Here is a 21,886-nt window from a genome sequence, read left to right on the forward strand (position 1 = left end):
ATACAAGCAGGTTGGAGGAACTGGAGGGAGATGGCTGGAGTGTTATGTGATAAGAGGGTGCCGATCAATCTGAAAGGCAAAATTTATAGGACAGTAGTGAGGCCAGCTATGACATATGCTATAGAAACTGTGGCCCTGAGGAAAAATAACATTAGCAGGATGGAAGTAGCAGAGATGAGAATGCTTAGGTGGATGTGCGGTGTGACCAGAAAGGATCATCTGAGAAATGACTATGTCAGGGGAACAGTGAAAGTTACGAACTTAGGAGCGAAAATACAGGAGGCAAGGTTGAGATGGTTTGGTCATGTGATGAGGAGGGAGGACGAATATGTGGGAAGAAGGGTCATGCAGATGGATGTGCAAGGAAGGCGGAAGCGTGGGTGGCCAAAGAAGAGATGGAGGGAGCTGGTAGAAGAGGACTTGAAGATGAAGAACTTGGATGTGGTGACATCCCAAGACAGGAAGGTGTGGAGGAGACTCATAATAAACAGTGACCCCACTTAAGTGGGAGAAGCTGCAGAAGAAGAAGAAGACTCTCAGGTTGCTAGACGTTACTTCACTCCATGCTGCCTTGACATTCTCAATGCAATTTTTGATATTGAATGCCTTCCAGAATTCTGTCCAAGTCATAGCTTCATCTCCTGTAGTCTTTTCTATTGCTTGTGAAAAAGTTCTTCATAGGTAATATGCCTTAAAGGATGCGATTACATCTTGATCCATTGGCAGGATGATGGAAGTGGTATTAGGTGGTAAATATATAACTTTTACATTGTCGCACAAATCATTCAGTGCTGATGGATGACTAGGTGCATTATCTAATATCAATAAGACTTTAAAATCAAGATTTAATGACTTGCAGTACCTTTCAGCTTCAGGACAAAAACAGTTTTTAAACCAATCCTCAAAATAGTTTTTGTCATCAAGTTTTTCTATTGAATCTCCAACGAACGGGGAGAAAATTTTTATCTAAACTTCTAAGTGGGTAAGGATTTTGTGAAGGATAAATAAAGAGGGGCTTCGTCTTGTAATCTCTAGAAGCATTGCCACATAGTAAAAGTGTTACATGCTCCTTCAAAACCTTGTAGCCAGGCTGTGATTTTTCATTTTTTCTAAAAATGTTTTAGTGGGCATTTTTTTCCATAATAAGCCTGTTTCGTCAGCATTAAATATCTGATTATTGGTATAATTTCCTTCTTCTCCTGTTGCATTTCACCAGGAAAACTAGCTGCTGCTTTTTCATCGGCACTTACAATTTCACCTTGTACATGGACACTATAAATGCTCGATCACTTTTTGAACCGATCAAACCACCCTGAACTTGCAGAGAAAGTTTCTTCCACTACTGATGCCGAATCATTTTCGCTTTCTAATTGTTTTCTTTTTAATGTTTCAAACAAATTCAATGCTTTTGTTTTTATAGTCATTTGACTAAGAGGAATTCTCTTTTGGTTACAATCTTCTATCCACACTGACAATAGCATTTCCATTTCAATCATAAGATGGCTTCTGTTTCTTGTAGTCTGGAACCCAGACGAGGTCGATGCACTTTGTCCTAGTTGCTTATTGTTTGCAGCGTGGTCTAAAATATGGCGAACAGTTGATTCATTTAGACCGTACTCTCTTGCAATTTTGGCTTTGGTTATGCCTGCTTCATACTTATCATATGCAACTTATCTTCTCAGCTGATCACTCTACGTTTCTTCTTGATAGCTGTAGACTTGATATCATCCTTGTTTCTTTTAGCATTTACTGTAGGGTTAAATGAGAAGAGAAATAAATATCCACATGTACTTCAGGCAAAGGCAGACAGTTACTGGTGAGCAGGTGCTGTTGGATAAAAACAAAGCACTACAAGAGAGTGATACCTGGAGAGTGGCGACTTGAACTGGTTGCATATGTAGTTGGCTACATCTCGCAGCCACGATAATTCGAATTTGGAGCGCAATAATTGGAATTTTGGTATGGAATTACAGAGCACAATAAATTGAGAATTGCGATAATCGAAACCGCAATAATCGAGGTATTCCAGTATACTTTTTTATTTATTGTTTTTTTTTTTTTTTGGATAAAGAGGCATACTTGGTAGTAATGAAAATTTAAGAAGATATCCGTGTAAAATTAAAATTTTACACGGATATCTGAAGTTGGAGAACTTCAAACTTCAGATATCCTTGTATGCCAAGGGAAGGTCATGTTTTAGCAACTTGCTCACATTCTATAAAAATATTACCATTGAACTAGACAAGAGGAATGGATACACCATGATTCTTTTGGATTTTGCTAAGGCTTTTGACAGAATACAGCATGACAGACTGCTGCATAAATTGGAGAAAATGGGTTTGGGTTATACAATATTAGCATGGCTAACTGACAGATCTCAAAAAGTGGTATATGAGGTCAGCGAGATTTAATGCAGCTATGCAAGCCCTCTATAAAAAGAATAGAGGGCAATATGCCAAAACCATCCTTGAAAGTGCTTCCCCTCTACCTCTAGCAGACTTACATGATGATTTTGTTAGATTCTGGAGTACAGTCTTTTCTGCTCCACCTCCACACTCCTTGATGATGACCATCCTATGATATTGAGGTCCATTCCTGCCCTTCAAATATACCAGCCTGTCTCTATCCAATTTTTCTGCCTCCAGACCTGATGGCTTGTCTGCATCTAGGCTTCGGAAGGTGCTGTTGAAGATTCTTCAAGACTTATTGAACATTCTCCTTTCCAGTAAAGCAATACCACCATACCTATGTGCTTCAAGAACTAACTTCATTCCTAAGAAAGAAACTTCAAGCTGTGCATGACTTTAGACCTATTACCATCTCCCCTGTGATACTTAGACTCTATCATAAAATTTTAGTTAAACGACTTCAGTAATCAGTAACATGTACAGCATGATTATAGACAGAAAGCTATTGTCCCTTCAGACGGCTGTGCTGAGAATATATACCTTCTTTCTTCTCTCTGATTCTCGCCGCTGCCTTAAGCCTCCATATATAGCATCGCTGGACCTCCAAAAGGCCTTTGATAGCATCTCCCTTCCTGCTCCCCTTCGAGCGCTGTCTATTGCTGGATGTCCAGAACCCTTTCTTTCCTATGTTATGGAGCTATAGTTGGGTAGCTCCATCACTATCACTACAAGGTCCCGTGCAACTTCTATTCCTGTAGCGTGGGGCATTCGCCAGGGTGATCCTCTATCTCCCCTTTTATTTAACTGCGTCATAGATGAGTTTCTTCACTCTCTTCCTAGCTATATAGGCTACTCTCTAGGCGCTTCTTCCTTTAATGCTATGGCCTTTGTGGACGATCTTATTCTCGTAGCCTCTACTAAGGTAGGCTTGCAAGAACTCCTTGACCAGGCAGTTGACTTTTCTCTATTCAAGGCCTTTCTATTAATGTAGAGAAGTCCTGCACTTTAGCTCTTGTTCCCTCTGGTCGTGACAAGAAGCTTAAGGTCAAGACTATAGAGTTTTCCCTGCATGGGAGGCCGTTGCATGCTTTGACCATCCTGGAAGAGTGGAGATACCTCGGTATCATGTGAACCCCAAATGGAAGATCTTCTGTCCCTTCTATACTAGAAGCAAGGATCGCTTCTTTGAGGAAAGCTCCTCTCAAGCCCCAGCAAAGACTGTTTCTCCTTTCCCATTATGTCCTACCTTGCTTTTACCACAAGTTGGTGCTTAGTACAACATATATCTCGATACTGTCCTGAATGGACAGGGCTATCCATTCAGCTGTGAGATCATGGCTCCGACTGCCGTCTAACACCACTAATGCATATTTCCACACGAGGGTGAAGGACAGCAGGCTCAAGGATCCATCATTTAGATGGGTGCTCCCACGCCTGTGGCTGTCCAGAATCGCAAAATTAGAACTATCTTCTTTCCACTATCTGAAGAAAGGCTTTCTATAGGCCATTAATACAAGAAGACTTTAGGTGGGCTAAAGGCTGGTACCATTATCAAGGTACCTTAATTGTGTCAGCACCTGCAGAACACAAGAGATGGGCATCTCTGCTGCACTCTTCTGTAGATGGTGCTCCTTTAAAAGTCATATCTGGTGCCTCCTCAGCCTGATTGGGTAAGGGGTGGCACCAGACTCCTCCCTGGGTTCAAGTATATTGACCTTATCAGGATGAGATTCAATGCCCTACCCACTCGAGCCCACACAGCTTGATGGGGTAGTGACAACTCAAACTGTAGGGCTGGCTGCCACTACAGTGAAACATTGTCTCATATAGCCCAGTGTTGCTTCCACACACATGGGGTCCGATTGAGGAGGCATAACATCGTGGTCTCCATTCTGAACAACCGCTTTGAGAACAAAGGTTGGGAGACTGCGGTAGAACCACATTATAGGACCTCTGCGGGTCTGCATAAGCCAGACTTAGTGATTAAAAGAGATGGTGATGTTCGGGTAGTTGATGCGCAGGTGGTGGGAACAGGGCGCCCACTAGCCTATAGCCATAATAATAAGGTAAACTATTATAAGAATAACCAAGATCTAGTTAGTAAACGGGAGGAGCATGGGGCAACTCCGATTTTTACCAGCACCACCATCTCTTTACATGGTATATGGAGCACAGATAATTATAAAGACTTAAAACAGCTTGGGCTTACGCATAAGGATATAAAAGTTCTTTCTACAGGGCACACTGGTGGCATGCCATTGCTACCAGAAAATGACTACAATGATAACTAGAACAGGCATAGGGTAAAACACTTGTAAAGGTTTGGCCTATATCAAGTCTGGACGTGATGTAAGGGTTGTACTGCTCATAACCAGTATAAAGATTAATAAAAAAAAAAAAAATAATAATAATAATAACCACAAGGATCAGTCCTTGGTCCACTGTTATTCAATCTGCACATTAATGATAATGGGAAGGATTTGACAAGTGACATATATCTATTTGCTGATGATGCAAAGATAGGTAGGGTAATTATGAATGCTGCTGATATGCAGTACTTGCAGACTGATTTGAATAGGCTGAAATTGCGGGAATGGGAAAATGGATGTCAGTAAATTTAAAGTCATGCACTTCGGTGTGATTAGATATCCAATGTCATATTATATTGGTGGGATTATGCTAGAAAGAAACTGATCAGGCTAGGGATCTTGGAATGTTAGTAGATAGGAAGTTGAAGTTCAAGGGCCCATGTAGCAAAGATTGCAACACAAAAGATAATTGCAATGTCTAAACTATCTTTTGTCGTCATCATCTGGTAGCATCCTCTAGCAAGAAGGTTGCAGCAGATGAGCAGCTCTTTTCCATTTCTCTGTCTGTCGCCTCTGTCATTCTTAAACCAGTCCATTCCACGATGTCATTGAACCACTCTCTAGTTGGTCTTCCACGTCTTCTCTTCCCCTCAACTTTCCCATGTAATAGTTCTTGTCAGGTGTCCCAAAGAACCTTTCAGAAGATGTCCTGCAAATGTGGTCTTTCTTTGCACAATATTCTTGAGCAGTGTTCTTTCCATCCCAACTCTTCTTAAAACTTGATTTGATATTCTCTCTGTATAGCTAATCTTTTCCATCTTTCTATAACACCACATTTCTGCATTAATTCTTTCCATCTCTCTCTTTCTGAATGTCCATGACTCACTTCTATAACTTGCAATACTCCAAACTGTTGCTTTAACTATTCCAATTCTAACACCTATTTTAATATTCATGTTTATTAAAATTCTCTTCATTTCCATAAATGCCAATTTAGCTTTGCCTATTCCATTTCTAATGTCCAACTCTAAAGTTCCTTTCTCTGAGATCCAGCTACCTAAATATTGAAGTCTTTCCACTTTTAAAATCTTTCCTCCACATCTTATCTTTACATTATCTCCTATTTTTCTGCCCATTATCATTATATTGGTCTTCTTTGTGTTAATCCTTAGTCCGTACTCTTCACAAGAGTTTTCAATTCTTTGAACAATTTGTTGTAATCCATTTTTGCTTTCTGCTATCACCACTCATCATCCACATATCTTAAGTTATTAATGATTCTTCCATTTATTTTTATTCCTTCCTCTACATTCTCAAGTGCCTCTCTAAGCATCTGTTCACTATAAAGGTTAAACAATAACTTGCATCCTTGTGACTCCTCTCTCCACTGGGAATTCTCCTGTTTCCTCTCCATTTACACATAATGACGCTGTTTGTGACCAATATAATCTATATAAACTATCTATATAAACCAACATAAACTATGTTTAATATGTAAAAATAAGGATGTCATTTGCCTCTTTACAAGGCCTTGATAAGACCTCACTCGGACTATCGTGCGCATGTCTAGTCTCCTGGTTTCCATTTTGATTCTAATCAGTGGTGAGCTATGGAAATTTTAACAAAGGGTTCGCATCGTCGAGGAAAAAAGAACCTACACCAACACCTCTATCGCCGATCCCCACCACTAGTATTTCCAGAGACAATCACAAACATCCATTCCCATGGTTTGATGTTTGTGAACGCTAATAGATGTTCGCAGGATGTTTATAAACAAAATAAATTTGTTTTGTTTGCGATAGAAGTTTTATGACAAACAATCTATAAATAATACATAAATATTATCTAAACACAATAATATTGAAATACGTTATATTTCTCTTTGGTTTTTATACTTCAAGTGATAATCAACGGTACCAATCAAGGGACATTATTTTATAGTCCTATATGAGACTACCAAAAGTGAATTCTTATGTGTAAAATGGTAGTAACAGTAACTATATTTTATTTTATTTAATAAAATCACTTTCGAAACTATGAGACGATTTTACATGAGAAAAAAAAAAAAAACCTCACTGTCTGATGCACATTTACCCAGAAAAAACTCTCTCCTTTACACGTTAACATTTACAAACAATTACTTTAAGGAAATACTTATGACAACAGCTGCCACACCTTATTTCCTCCTTCACGTGTTCATCTAGGAGGATCTATAGCCGAGCGATGATTTTCTAGAAAAGATTTGACATAGGGATTAGGATTAAATTCATTCAAGGGTTTCCCATTTATACATACTGTCATTAAATCCGAAATATGTTATAGTGAGAAAAGATCTCTTGGTCGTTACGATGTTATTCATCACACTAAAAGCTCGTTCGGCTTCAGTGCTGTAAACTGCAATTGTTGCCATAATCGCTTTGGCTTTTTTTCGCCATGCTGGGAATTTCGTTTTGTAACTCTCCAGTCAAAGCCATTTCCACTAAATCTCTAAATTTAAAATCATTAATTTTAATTTCAGATTTCAAAATAAAATTTAAAGATCTTATCTTTTTTTTTTACTTCTAACCATGGACACGTAACTTCTTCCATATTCCATGTTTCAGGATAATAACATACATTTAAAATGTTTTTGAGTTCTTCATCTTCCAAATCCTCATAATTTTCATTTTTAAGTTTAAAATTTCTTTGCTGCATTAATCTATCCTTTGAAGACATTATAAGAGAGTTTAGTAATGTTTCTCACAGTAGTTTGTGAAATCTGATTTTGCTTTCAATTGCTATTCCTTCAAATTGTTTTGATTTTAACGAATGGTATTCATTTTAGATTCACAAGAACCTATAGAATTTTTAAAATCATTACTTGCATTAATTGTTAGCATGATTAAGGAGTTAGCCCTTATAATACTTTGTATGCAACTCTGTAGAGCTTCTGACAGATATAATTCCTGAAGGATATCAATCATTAATCCTGGATATTTAAGAATTCAAATTGAGAAGTCAGTTTAAAAAGCCCTTATATTTATTGTTCGATGCAAAATGCTTGCATAAAGCTGGGTAATTTCTCCACACAGCAAGAGCCGTTCGTAAACTGCAAGCTGCCCATCGTGGTCCAAACACACGGCCGATCTTTAAAATTTCGATACCAAGGTCTTTTGCAATTGTATTTAATTCTCATTGATGTTTTGGTGATTGATGATGAAAAGTATACAATTTATCCATAAATATTTCAAAATGATTTATTTCTTTAATGTTTTTTATCGAATCGTCTAATGCTAATTGTAAACGATGAGCTACGTAATGCCAAATCACAATGTTGGGAAATTTTTGTAGAAGTTTGATTGCAACACCTGATTTGTTTCCTGGCATTACACAAGCTCCATCAGAACAAACTGCAATAAGATGCTTTTTTAAATTGTTATCAGAAAATCCATATGAATTTAAAGTAGCATGTATACATTCTGCAGTGGTATTTTCTAGTTCTGCAAGATCTACAAAAATCATACATGGTTCAGTGAGCTCAACTTGTATGTGAATAACTAAAACACTTTTTTTCTATAATAGCAGATGAATTGACAACATTATCGATTCGTCTGCTATTATAGAAATTTTGCAGTTTTTTTTCTGTTATTTTGGAGAATATTTCTAATTTTATTTGTTTAGAAATATGTTCAACTATTCTAATTCATGAGAATCTAGAATGCAATGATAATCCTAAAACAATACCATTTTTAATTTGGAGCTCGATTAAATCTGGCAAATCAGACATAGGTCAGTTTCTCTTCACCAAACATAAACAGAATTAAACATTTTTGAAGTTATCAAAATTTCTTTTTCATTAATTTGTCAATTAAATTTGGTAATATAGATTTGCTACATTCTTCATTTATTTTTATGATTTTATTATGAGAAAATGATTCATTATATTTGGATAACTTTTTATGCAAACATGCAGTTCTTGAGTCTGAAGTGTTTCCATTAGGTTCCATTTTCATTTCTACCCATTCCTTTGATGATAAAACAACTTTATTCTCCTTCAACACTATTTTGAGCAAACACGACATCCTAATTTACCATTTTTAACTTCTAACCACTTATACATAATGTGTTTAGAAATGTGATGCTTGCTTCTCGTTCCAGCAATCAGGTAAATTTTCCTCCAACTTGTTGCATATTCATTGAATCAATGTGCGTATTATCTTCAAACTTCATCTTTGACTTCATTTTCAACTTAGAATCAGCAGAATCACTTTTCTGCTGATTCTGTCAACTTTTCTGTCAACTTGCTGATGACAGTTTTACAAACATCTGATTGTCTAGTGGTTTTACCATACGATTGCATATTTATTTTCAAACTTTCATTATAGAGAAGTTGAAACAATAATTCCAAATAATCTATACACTGCTGAATAGACTAATTTTTGTTAGACGTGTGGACAGACTTATGTGTTCGTCGAACATGTTGTTTATTATTTTAACGGTATAATAGAACACAGAAACTAAGTAAATAATTAATTTATTAACTTGATGCTGATATTTCGCTGGTATTATAACCAGCATCTTCAGAGCACAAAAACACTGTTTGTCACAATACGCGAGACTAAAACAACATGGTGTACATTAACAAAATTGTAGCAGCAACACAAAGACTAGAGTCCTGCTGAGCGAGAGCAATCTGTTCAAATGACAAGGCTCTTACTGCTGAACTGACTCACTTACGCCACACCTTCTTTGGCCAACGGCTACAATCCACAAAAAATAAACAAAATACTAAACACTCCTAAGAAACCCCTCCCACCATCCACCACAGAGAACTACAACAAAACAGTCACCATCCCTTACATAAAAGGCACATCCGAAAAGATCTCAAGAATTCTCATTAAACATAAACTACGCACTACATTCAGACCATGTAGCAAATTAGCCACCCTCATCCGCTCACCCAAGGACAGCATTCCTCCTTTATCACATCCAGGAGTCTACCAAGTACCCTGCTCATGCAATCAAGCCTACTACGGTCAAACAGGAAGAACTGTGAATATCCGCATCAGCGAACATAAACGATACGTCCGGAAATATCATTATGGGAAGTCGGGCCTAGCAGACCATGCTCTGGATACCCCTGCTCACAGGATCAACTGGAAAAACACAAAAGTACTACACAGAAACCCATATAAATCAGAGAGATTGTTCTTAGAGGCGACAGAAGCCCTAAAACACACCCCAAATCTCAACAAATATGGCTGTATTAACTTGCCGAAGATCTGGGAGACAGTCATATTAAGGAAAAACTAGCACTTTTCTAGGACTCTAGCAATATATGATAGCGTTTTTTTTTTTTTTTTTCAGATAGAGGGCGCCAAAATCAGGACTCTAGTCTTTGTGTTGCTGCTACAATTTTGTTAATGTACACCATGTTGTTTTAGTCTCGCGTATTGTGACAAACAGTGTTTTTGTGCTCTGAAGATGCTGGTTATAATACCAGCGAAATATCAGCATCAAGTTAATAAATTAATTATTTACTTAGTTTCTGTGTTCTATTATACCGTTAAAATAATAAACAACATAATTTTTGTTAGATTACCAAACGAGTTTGTGGCTTAATATATTTCAAAAAATTATGTTTTTTAAAAAAAAAGGAACAATAAACGACTCGCAAATTTGAGAAAAATTTAACAAAGGACTTGCACGAGCCCCTTATAGCTCACCACAATCAAATTGTGAAATACAGATTATGAAGCCAGATTCAGAATTTGCAGACTACAGACACTGGCAAACAGGAGAAAGAGGGGTGATGTGACTGAGGCATACAAATTTCTGAAAGAGTCGTGGAGGATTTCAGTTAATGGAATTTTTCATTTTATGGAGGATAGGGAAAGGACAAGAGAATGGAAGCTGAGAATAAATTCTGCTAAGAAAGGGGGGGGGGGGCGAGATTTTTCTCTCATAGAGTGGTGCATGAATAGAATGGATTGACATTGGATGTGGTATGTGCAAGCAGTGTGAATGAATTCAAGAATAAGCATGATAGCTGGTGAGTATACACTCACCATACTTCCCTGAAGGTCTCTCTTAATATTTCATGAAATCAATAAAAAGAGTTTCTTATTCTGATTCTTTAACTGTGGAATAATACATGAAAAAAAAGACATTCCTAGCAGATCATTGTTATAGTCCCATGATTTCTGAACTATTTGGCTTTTGCTTGTAATATCTTTTCTTAATTCCTTTGCACTACATGCACTAATCACCTCCCAAGACATCTAATTCAATCCAACAGCACTGCATTCATTCTCAAATTCCATTGATGCCTTCTAATCCTTTTCACATCTTCCATAAACTGAAAAATTTCATCCACTTATCTTGTATGACCCTTTCAGAAGTTTGTAAATCTCAAACAGACTGCCCCTCCATTTTCTCCTGTTTGTTAGTGTCTGCAATCCATGAATTCTCAAACAGTCCTCATTATCTGGATTCCATCACCACAATAATCACTCCAATGCTCTCCTCTGCACCCCCCCCCACTGTATCAAGTAAGAACCTCATTTTGGCTATTATGGACAGGTCTGATCTTCTGGTTTCATCAAGAGGCATAATGACTTACTTATTCTAACACATCAGGGTTTGTTTCAGTATGGCAATTATCCGGTAAGATGCATTTGCAATCTTTGCTATACGGTCTTTGAACTTCCAATATACTAAAACTCTTAGATCTCTAGCTTGATCAGTTTCTTCTGGCACAATTCTATCAATGTAACATGCAACTAGATATCTCATTACACCAAAGTGCATAATTTTACATTCACTAACATTGAACTCACACTCATGTTCACGTAGTATCCACAATTCCAGCCTATTCAAATCATTCTGCAAGTGCTGTATATCATTCGTATCCTTGATTACACTGCCTATCATCAGCAACCAGATGTATATTGCCTGTCAAATCCTATCCCAATGCCATTAATGTAGAGATTGAACAACAGTGGACCAAGGACTGATTTCTGCCAACTGGTCACCTTAAATTTTTTGTAGACTTGCATCTGCCATATGCCACTTTTTGATATCATCTAGTTTATAATGCAATCTCATATTTTCCAATTTATGCAAGTCTTCCTTGATATATCCTGTCAAAAGCCTTAGCAAAGTCAAAAAATATCATGTATCCATTTCCTTTCAATAACTGAACCGTAACATTATTATAAAATGTCAGGAAATTGTCAAATGTGATCTTCCCTTAGTAAACCCATGTTGTTCACTAAAATTATAAGATTCTCTGTCAACTGATTTCTATAAGCAAGCTCTTGACTAACTTTTCCAAAATTTACATGACTTCAGAAATTACTGATAGGGCGATAATTAGACACATCAGTCTTTGCACCATCCTTGTACAATGGATTATACATTCTTTCCACTCCTGTGTCATATTCCCTGTTCAGATGACTTTTTAGCATCCATACTGATATCCCATCAGCACCTACCTGCTGAATCCAGTTTGTGCAACACCTCTAATGCCTTCTCCTCATACACCTGAGTTCATTCATCCAGTGAAGGGGAAGCAGTGAACTCAATATTGCATACACCAGGTCGGTATTCTTGTTGAGAGGCTTATATGCTGGTTATACATGATAACTAATAATTAAGGAATTGACAGCGTACACTAGAAATATAAATTAAATAAATTTTAATATATACTTTCCGATATTTCGGCAAATGTCACGTTGCCATCGTCTTGGGAACTTATTACAAAGACAAGTGCACACAAGTACTACATAACAGCAAATGAGAACAGAAGCTAGGAAGAACCTAAAGTCCTGATGGTGCCCCCTGGCGGGCTATATTGGTAGTTCTCGGCCTTCGGGCTGAAGTTCTTCTGATAAATGTTTCCCAAATTTGGGGCAGTCTCATGCATCCAAATTTGTTGAGGTTTGGCATGTTCCTAAGGGCTGAGGCTGATTCCATGAATAGTCTTTCATATTTGAACTTGCTGCAGTGTATTACTGTGGCTTTCTTCCATCTTATTCTGTGGAGAGTATCCAGAGCATGGTCTGCAAGCCCAGAGTGGCTGTACTTGTGAAATCGGATGTAATCCTTGTGTTCTGAGATTCTGATATTTGCTGTCCTGCCTGTTTGGCCAAAGTAGGACAGTTTACAGCTGCAAGGGACCTTGTATTCACCAGGTAGGTCTAGGAAAAGTGGTTGGTCTTTAGTGGAGCGGATAAGGGATGCCAATTTTCTATGTGGTCTGTAACAGGTGGTCAAGTCATGTTTTTTTTAAGATTTTGTTGATTTTTTCTACCCCCCCCCCACCCCCCCCCCCCCCCACCCCCCCCCCCCCCCACCCCCCCCCCCCCCCACCCCCCCCCCCCCCCACCCCCCCCCCCCCCCACCCCCCCCCCCCCCCACCCCCCCCCCCCCCCACCCCCCCCCCCCCCCACCCCCCCCCCCCCCCACCCCCCCCCCCCCCCACCCCCCCCCCCCCCCACCCCCCCCCCCCCCCACCCCCCCCCCCCCCCACCCCCCCCCCCCCCCACCCCCCCCCCCCCCCACCCCCCCCCCCCCCCACCCCCCCCCCCCCCCACCCCCCCCCCCCCCCACCCCCCCCCCCCCCCACCCCCCCCCCCCCCCACCCCCCCCCCCCCCCACCCCCCCCCCCCCCCACCCCCCCCCCCCCCCACCCCCCCCCCCCCCCACCCCCCCCCCCCCCCACCCCCCCCCCCCCCCACCCCCCCCCCCCCCCACCCCCCCCCCCCCCCACCCCCCCCCCCCCCCACCCCCCCCCCCCCCCACCCCCCCCCAAGCAAATTTCTTTTCATACACAGTCTTAGCTTGCTATATAATAGCTGTAACTCTTCTGTCCTGCTCCATATAGTTTTCATAACTAACATCATCCTTATGTACATGATATTCCTCCCACAATCTTTTTCCTAAGAATCTCTAGCTAAACAAGATTGCACATCCATTTCATTCCTACCTTATTTATTCTTTAAACTGTTAGGACACATTCTGACATTGCATAATTTAGGTATTCTTTAAATGCAATATCACTACCAATATCCTTCCCATCTAACAGCTGATACTATAGAACAGAACCCAGCATACTCCTCAATTGATCATAATTTCCTACTTTGTACAGCATGTAATCTTTTCTGAATAGAACATTCATAAACTTAACCACTTCCCAAATCATACCAGATGGGTTCAAGCTCATTGCCACATGGAAAATTGTTACCAGTATTTCAGTCGGCTTTCTCCCTAACTAGATTCAAATAATCCAGTATCATCAGAAGCACACCCCCATATCCTTCCTAAAAATATTATACAAAAATATACTAAATACTGTACTAAAAATACTTTACCCAATACTAATCGATATATCTGACTGTGACAGCCATGTCTTACTAATGTCTACAATATTAGACCCCGGAGTATTCACCAAGACAACATACTCTACTTCCTCCCTCCACTGCTTCTAATATTCCTGTAGTCTGTATGATCTTCTGTATGTATATATCAGGAATTTGATGAGATATGCAAACCTTAGCTATAACAGGACTCTAATCTATATGTAAAGAATTCTAGATCTTCATGGTATTACTGAGTAAAAAGTTAATCTATAATCTCAGCAAAACAAGATTCTCTTTACTCAGTAAAGAAATTGACAGTGAATACAGAGAAAACTTTTAGGAAACATAAGAATAGTTTGTTATAGGTAGATAGTTTCCTACAGTGAAATTTCTTTGGAATGGCACTGTGTATATAATTTGATAGTTTGTTATAATCATTTTTGCTATGGCAAGAGATAACTGTTTGAAACTTTAGGACAGAAAGGAAATCCTCTCCTCTGCTAATTATTTAATAATAATTTACACTGTGTCAGGCTAGTAGATGAGAATTCAATTGTTTGCTGTTATTTGTTGAGTATTGAATTGTACTCTTTGCCTGTCATAATGATGTTGATATATATTGATACACTGAATATTACCTTACTTAATATATAGTTTAAAGGATCAAGTTGTCTGTCTAAAAACTACACTTTATCCATTAACCACTCAATAATGATGAGTATATACATGTCATTAAACATTTGCAGGAACAATATTGAAACCAAAATTATTAAAAAAGGAAGTTTGGAATTAAGAAATGTGCAAGCAGAGCTAATTCATGGGAAGTCATTTAAACAAAATGGAATACAAAAGATTAGCCAAACAAGTTTTTGAAGCCAAAATATGGGTAAATTGAAAGGAGAGGAAGATTAAAATCTAGATGAAGATGATAAAAGCAGTTATCTTTCTATTTCCTAAAGCATTTCTACTGTTCTCAGACGATTCAAATTTTAACCTTTCTACTCATGGAGTGTGGAAGAAAAATGCTGCACTGTCACATCCAGTTTATCCAGGCACGAACATATTATATGCATGGCCAGCCACCTCAGCCTCTAAACTATAATATAATTATAGTTTTGAGGTGGAATGATATTCTTTTCCAGCCAAAACCTCCCTAAGAATTCTTCTTGATGATATATGGAAAAGCGCAATTTCCTGACCCCTCCCTCAGACTCCCTTCAATCACTTTCCTGTAGGTGCTCTGTTTCTTCACTGTGCCCTTTCTATAGGTACTTTCATGGGCATTGCTCCTCTACTTTCTTTTAACCATGTAAGAACTATAGCAGCCACACTGACCAACACCCATATGCTGTCCAACTCCAAATACACCAAACAAACTTTTCATAATCTTCCTTCATTCCATCCTCTACTTTTTGAAACAATCTCCCCTTTACTGTTTTCCCCAGTGGGTAGTACAACCTTCAACTTTTTAAGAAACATAAATAAAATAAACACGTGTGGGTAAGTATTATACGTCCTATGACCTTTCGTGTGTGGAGTCATTACAAAAAGTGCTAGTAATAACATCTTAATTGCATGGTACTTTGTGTACTGCTAAAGTTTCCAAATTAATCTGCTAATATAATGCAGTAAGGTACTTAGAGTGAGAGAGGAAAGATTATCAACAGGTCTTTGATGGCAAGAAAAAGCCTCAATTGATGATTACCAATATATAGATGGAATGATACTGTGAGTAATTCCTTAGAACTAAATGTTAGATTTGACAGTATTGGAAATTTGAAAAATAATATATTAATTTGGAAGAAAATTGTTGATAGGATGCTAGTAATAATTTTTTCAGAAATATACTTCTCCAGTTCTCTGGAATTCCAGTTAAAATTAAATACTGTACTAAAAATACTTTACACCCAATACTAGTTGATATATCTGACTGTGACAGCCATGTCTTGCTAATGTCTACATTAGCAAGACATGGCTGTCACAGTCAGTTACAATATTAGGCCCCAGTGTATCACCAAGACAACATATTCTACTCCCCACCCTCCTCCACTGTTTCTAATATTCCTGTAGTCTGTGTGATCTTCTGTATGTATGTATGTATCAAGATTTCAATGAGATATGCAAACCATAGCTATAACAGGACTCTTATATGTAAAGAATTCTAGATCTTCATGGGTACTACTGAGTAAAAATTTAATCTATAGTCTTAGTTATAAGACATCTTCAGCTCAGATGAAAAACTAATATAGTTACATCCATAAATCAAGAAAAATTAATTTAACCACAAGTATTTATTAATGCATTAGTTAGCATTTAATTATATTTTTCTTATAATGAATAACAATTAAAGAAGGAAAAACATTTTATATTAAGAGATAGCATCTGACAATACCTGGGCTTCAGCAAGTCGCTCAGAACGGTTTGGTATTTTATTTCTGCTTTCTGAACGACGACTGACTTTTCCTTTTGCAGCCATTACCTCTAGTCGATTTGAACTAAAAGTTCGACTTGTAACATCTTCATCTGCATGAATACCAATTCCATCGTCACGAGTTTTGTGTTTCTTGCTTTTCTCTGGAAGGTGTTCTGGAGCATTGGACAAAAGAGCAACTCCTATTCAAAAAAAATGTAGATTATTAATTTCTTTATAGATTATGTTTATCTGATAATGCTACCTGAGCTATACTAACTGTGTGTTAAGGCTTAAGTGCTGTGAGGACATGATGTTGGAGGTTTAATGGAGTATTGACAGCACTAAGAAAGAATTAAAAACTAATTTTAATGCTTCCAATATTTCATCCCAGTCACTAAAACATATTCAGGAAGTAGAAATAACATGTACACACACACACACACACAAAGACAACACAATACTCAATACTCGCATCGTCTATGGGTGTTTACAGGTGGCCTAGGATGTATATTTGGATACCTGACAATTATTGTTTCCCAAATTTTTGGAAGTTTTAGGCATCCATATTTGTTTAAATTAGGTTGATTTCTGAGTGCCCACTGCAGATTTCAAAAACAGTCTTTCTTTTTTAATTTACTATGGTGGACCATGGTGGTTTTCTTCCAGAAGATCCTGTGAGTAATATCCAATACATGATCTGCAAGACCAGATTGACCATATCATGATTGCAGATGTAATTTTTGTATTAATCTAAACAGATGGTGGCTGATCTGTCTGTCTGAAACAGGTTACTTTATATACTCCAGGCACTGAGAAAGGAAGAAGTTGATCTTTGGTAGAATGGATAAGGGTTGCAAGTTTCCGGTATGGCTTAAAAGCTGTGTAGAGGTTGTATTTTTTAAAAGATCTGGCTGATGTGCCCCAGATGTAGGAGATGGTGATGCCATTTCTTAAGGGATGGCCAAGGAATGGGGAAGGATTGATTATTTTTTAATTCTGTAAGTAGTGTAGCCATTGGATAGGAAGATGTGTATATGGTTGAATTCTGTTGAAAGAGAGGTTCCACTGGAACAAAGATTATAGGCACAATCAGTTAGAGTTTTAATGATGCCATATTGTTGAGATGGGTGGAAAAGTTTGTGAATGTATCTGCCCATGTGAGTGGGTTTTTTATATATAGTGAAGGAGAAATTTAAATAAATTTTTCTATGAGAAGAAATGACTCAATACATTGATGTTAAGTCTTATTCAGTGATGTGTTTTAAATAGGTTGGTATGCTGCTGTGCAATGAATTCTGTTTCTGATCAGCTGAAGGTTCAAGAATGAAGGAAGAAAATTTTTGTTTGGAGATGAACATTAAGGATGTGAGTGACAGTGATAGAATGGAAGGAAAATTGAAATAGTTTTGGCAGGTGGAAAATATTGTGAAGCAAAACAGAAGAGCCAAGGAGTCAAGGCTGTGTTTCTGTTGCCACAATATCACAGGAGTGAATGAAGGAGGAAAGCCACAAATGCAAATGATTCAGTATGTTGATGTATAAGGTGACTGCAATGGATTGAACAGTTTTGGTGAGAAATTGTTGTTCAGTAAAAACTGAATGTGAATAGGAGATAAATGAGGATAGTTGCATGAAACAGGGATGAGTGCATTAAATTAAGTGATAAAAATTGTGAGCATAATGACAGTGAGAATGATAACTTGTTAGGTATGATCCCAGGAAATGCAGGACTAGTTCTGTCAAGAATGAAAAGTGGATGTTGTGGAAATAGAGAGGGGGATCTGGTTAAGGATTCAACTTCAGTCTTGTTTGAAACATACATTTCAAACTGAAACATACATTTCAGTTTGAAATGTATGTTTCAAGAGTTACCTGAACATTGATTAGCATAGTGACTGATCTGCATGCATATACACTAAGCCAAGTGGCATCAGGAATAAAGGTGATGAATTCATAACATTGGTAGATATAGCACCAAAATTTATTGACATTAGTGAGAATTACAGACTAAAATGAATATTGTATGTGAGTGTGTGTGGGAAAGAGTTATATTTTTACTTTTTTCCTCACACACACTCTGATGGTTTAAAACTCTTACATTCAAAATAAAGGGAACACTAATTAAACTCCAAATCAAGCTTGCATATGAGTCCATATATCCTAGGATATCTAAAATATAACTTCACTTCTAAATTACCATTTTTAAACTTATTTAACCCATTAAGAGAATGAGTATTCAAACACTTTTTTAACCAAAATGAAAATTTTTAATTTACAAATAATACAAATGTATACAACATCAAATCAACACAACTTATCGACACAAGCACCAATGTATTATTCAAATCACAACAAGAAAAACACTTAAATGTGCATAACTTCCTTTCAATCACATAAACCAACAGTTGTTGTATATGGATAAACACACCTAAAACCTTAGTCTCTTGCCTCTTACGGAACTTTTGTTTATCGTGCTCCCTATGTGACAGCAACATAAGCGTTAGTCAAATTCTTCTTGCATCTTAAATCACAGAACACTGAAGTAAACATATCTTGTCTTCATCCAAGACACTTCTATAACTTCATTTCTATATGAAAGTAACAGCAAGCTCCACTGAATGTCTAACAACTAAAACAATATTATCACTTTGAATAAACTTCCTATGTGACAGTTTCAACAGTTTGATAAGAGTTTTATTAAGAGTATGAAGAGTTGTAACACTTCAGAACTCGGCTGTTATACTAAAGCATTTGAAGAAATAACTAAAGCCATTATTTTTATGGCTATTTAGCCTATTTTTGTTTAGGAGTACCCCTGTTAAATAAAAATAGGCTAAATAGCCATAAAAATAATATTTACTTGAGGAGTAACATGGGAATTTTCTCAGAAATAATACCTACAATCAGGGTCGCTGAGAGGGGGTGACATCTGAGATTTTTGTCACAGGCTCAGCATCAAAAAGGGCCCGGCCATCGGGCCCTGACGTGTCACATAACTGTGTTTATAATGCATGGATTTAATTCTCGTAATAATACAACAATGATAAAGGATAATGGCATATCAAGAATGATACTGTGTTTTGTTTTAGACAGACGACCATGCTCTTTAGCTTGCCGTGAGTATTCGGAAGACACTGATTCTCTCAGCGCAGATCGCTGAGAGTTATAGCGGGTGATGACATCAATAGGCGTTCGTGCAAGGTTGTTGTAATCGGCTGCGCTAGCACTAGCTAGTAATTGCATTCACGGTAATGTTCCCTGCCAGAACGCTTCGTTCTTGTTAGTATTTTGATAGACGAAGGTTTTGTGATTGTTTGTAAAGTGTAACAAGGTGATTAAAGATTTCACTAACCATCAAAAATTAAAAAATTCTCTTTTTATTTAATGTTTCTATTTTGTATGCTATGTAATGTATCAAATTTTGAATTTATTGTACACTTTTTTTAAATAAATGTTTAATGTTTTATATGGCTTTTTTTTATTAAACAAAAGTGATGCACTTTTTTAAGTGGGACCTGGACCACAGACTTGTCACGGGCCCAAAAATTTCTCTCTGTGGCCCTGCCTACAATAACTAAAACCATATCCACTGTTAGAAATCACTTATCAGACTAATTAAAGCAAACTTGACTGGGTTCATTTTTATATGAACTGACAAGCAATAAAGTTCCTTTTCAGCCTTAACTGAAATAAATCCTATAAGGATTAATGACTACAAAAAATTCACTCATCTCTTATATAACAAGGATATCCTCTTTCTGTCTTCTATTTCTAATATTTCTTCATTCTGTCCAGTCTTTGTAAATTGAAGACACAAACTCCACTGTTTACTCCTGTTGTATTCCTTTCCTACTCTCCAGATCAGCTGAATGCTTAGCAACATTTGCTCGGAAATGCAACTAAGAAACTTCTGCTCATATCTACTATCAAGCACTGCCATTACTCTTTCCAGTAATGGCAGTGCTTTTACATATCAGTGCTGTAGGGTATGATAACATTCTTTATGAAGATCTCCTCCTATGCTATACAACGGAATACTTACTGAGGAGGAATTCCCAGATTCATGAGTAGCAGTTGCCTTATCAGAGCCAAGAAAAGATCCAAAAATCATGCAAACAGTTCCCATCCTATTGCTGTGACCAGCTGTCTTTGTAATATCTTTGAGTAAATAGTTAATGCTTGCCTTTCTAGACAGTGACATGCGTACCATGGTGCATTTAGAAACCTCTGTTCAGATGCATTCCAGAAATGTGAACATCTGATTGATTACCTGGAGATATGGTATACTAAAACACCTTTTTAATCGATGCCTTGAGTGAGCAGGGAACTTCTTTTTATTTACAATAAATTTAGTTTAATACTTCTTTTTATTTAAAACCTTCTAACCAAATCTCCTGAATGGGAAGGCACATTATCTTGGCCATACTGTCAAGAAGAGGGCATTTCCAAGGCCCTGTCTTCAGTTTAACACTCTTTGCTGTCCAAGTTAACTAATCCCTGAACAACTTCCTCTCTCTCTCTCTCTCTCTCTCTCAGTAGACAGTGATTTGTGTTGATGCTATATTTTCCATCATTCTTGTGTAACATTAGGTTTTTTGAGAAGCAACTTTAACAAGAAGTTGATCATATATGTTCATGGGCTCTTAGAAATAGACTGACATTTTTAGCAGAAAAAAGTGTCTGCATATGTGCACTTGTGTTGAAAATATGGTCATCACCCAGACCTACAGTTAAGAATCAGAATAAACTGATTTCGGTAGCAAAGAAGTCAAGTTCTTAATTTTTTTTTTTTTTTACAAAAAAAAAAAGCTTACATTTTCTTGCATATATTTGTCATAAAAGAGAAAAGTGAAAGAGAGCATTGTGTTTCTCTCTTGCTTTACCTCTACAGATAGCTGATCAAAGTTCTTCACCTTGCATGTCCTCCAAAGCTCTCTTAAAACTCTCATGATTTTGGGAAGGAGGGCGGGATGGTTGAACACAGCAACATGTCTACCCAGAACATCCCAGACATGCTCAATAAGATTAAGGTTAGGTGATCTAGCTGGCCAAGTCATACATATGATAGTCTCTTCTTAAAGATATTAGTCCATGAGCTTCTCTCGACAAGGAAGAGCATCTTGTAGGATAAATGTCTCTCCTATCACACCGAACTTATGGATGAATATGAGTCCAGGACCTTGTCCTCATAAGTTGAAGCATTCATGGTCATGATAGGAAGCACATACAGGTCAGTGCATCCACCCAATAAGATGCCTCTCCTAATGAAATTGTAGGTCATTAAATTCATATCTATTTCCAATCATTATAATGGCCATTTATTCACAGAAAAGAATAAAGGAATATGATCATTGTTTTCTTTTGAGAAAACATTTATAATGTTTCCATTCATGTGCCCCATGTACTTCAACAAAG

The 21,886-nt window shown here is 37.6% G+C and overlaps 1 protein-coding gene across 5 annotated transcripts in view; it reads right to left on the reverse strand.

Moving 5' to 3' along the window:
- LOC150108709 (endoplasmic reticulum transmembrane helix translocase) overlaps positions 1–21,886 on the reverse strand; it is a 647,746-nt gene that overhangs the window by 133,900 nt on the left and 491,960 nt on the right. For all 5 annotated transcript variants that reach the window (XR_016548145.1, XR_016548143.1, XR_016548146.1 and 2 more), the window contains exon 19: positions 16,451–16,671. Coding sequence is in view for 1 of the 5 variants with exons in the window: in XM_090390936.1 (XP_090247062.1) it covers positions 16,451–16,671 (221 nt within the window). In the remaining 4 variants the exon portion in view is untranslated. The remainder of the gene's footprint in view (positions 1–16,450; positions 16,672–21,886) is intronic.

Source organism: Typopeltis vanoorti, chromosome 3 (assembly GCF_054136105.1).
Source record: "Typopeltis vanoorti isolate ZY-2024b chromosome 3, IOZ_Tvanoo_1.0, whole genome shotgun sequence".
In the NCBI taxonomy this organism is placed as follows: Eukaryota; Metazoa; Arthropoda; class Arachnida; order Uropygi; family Thelyphonidae; genus Typopeltis; species Typopeltis vanoorti.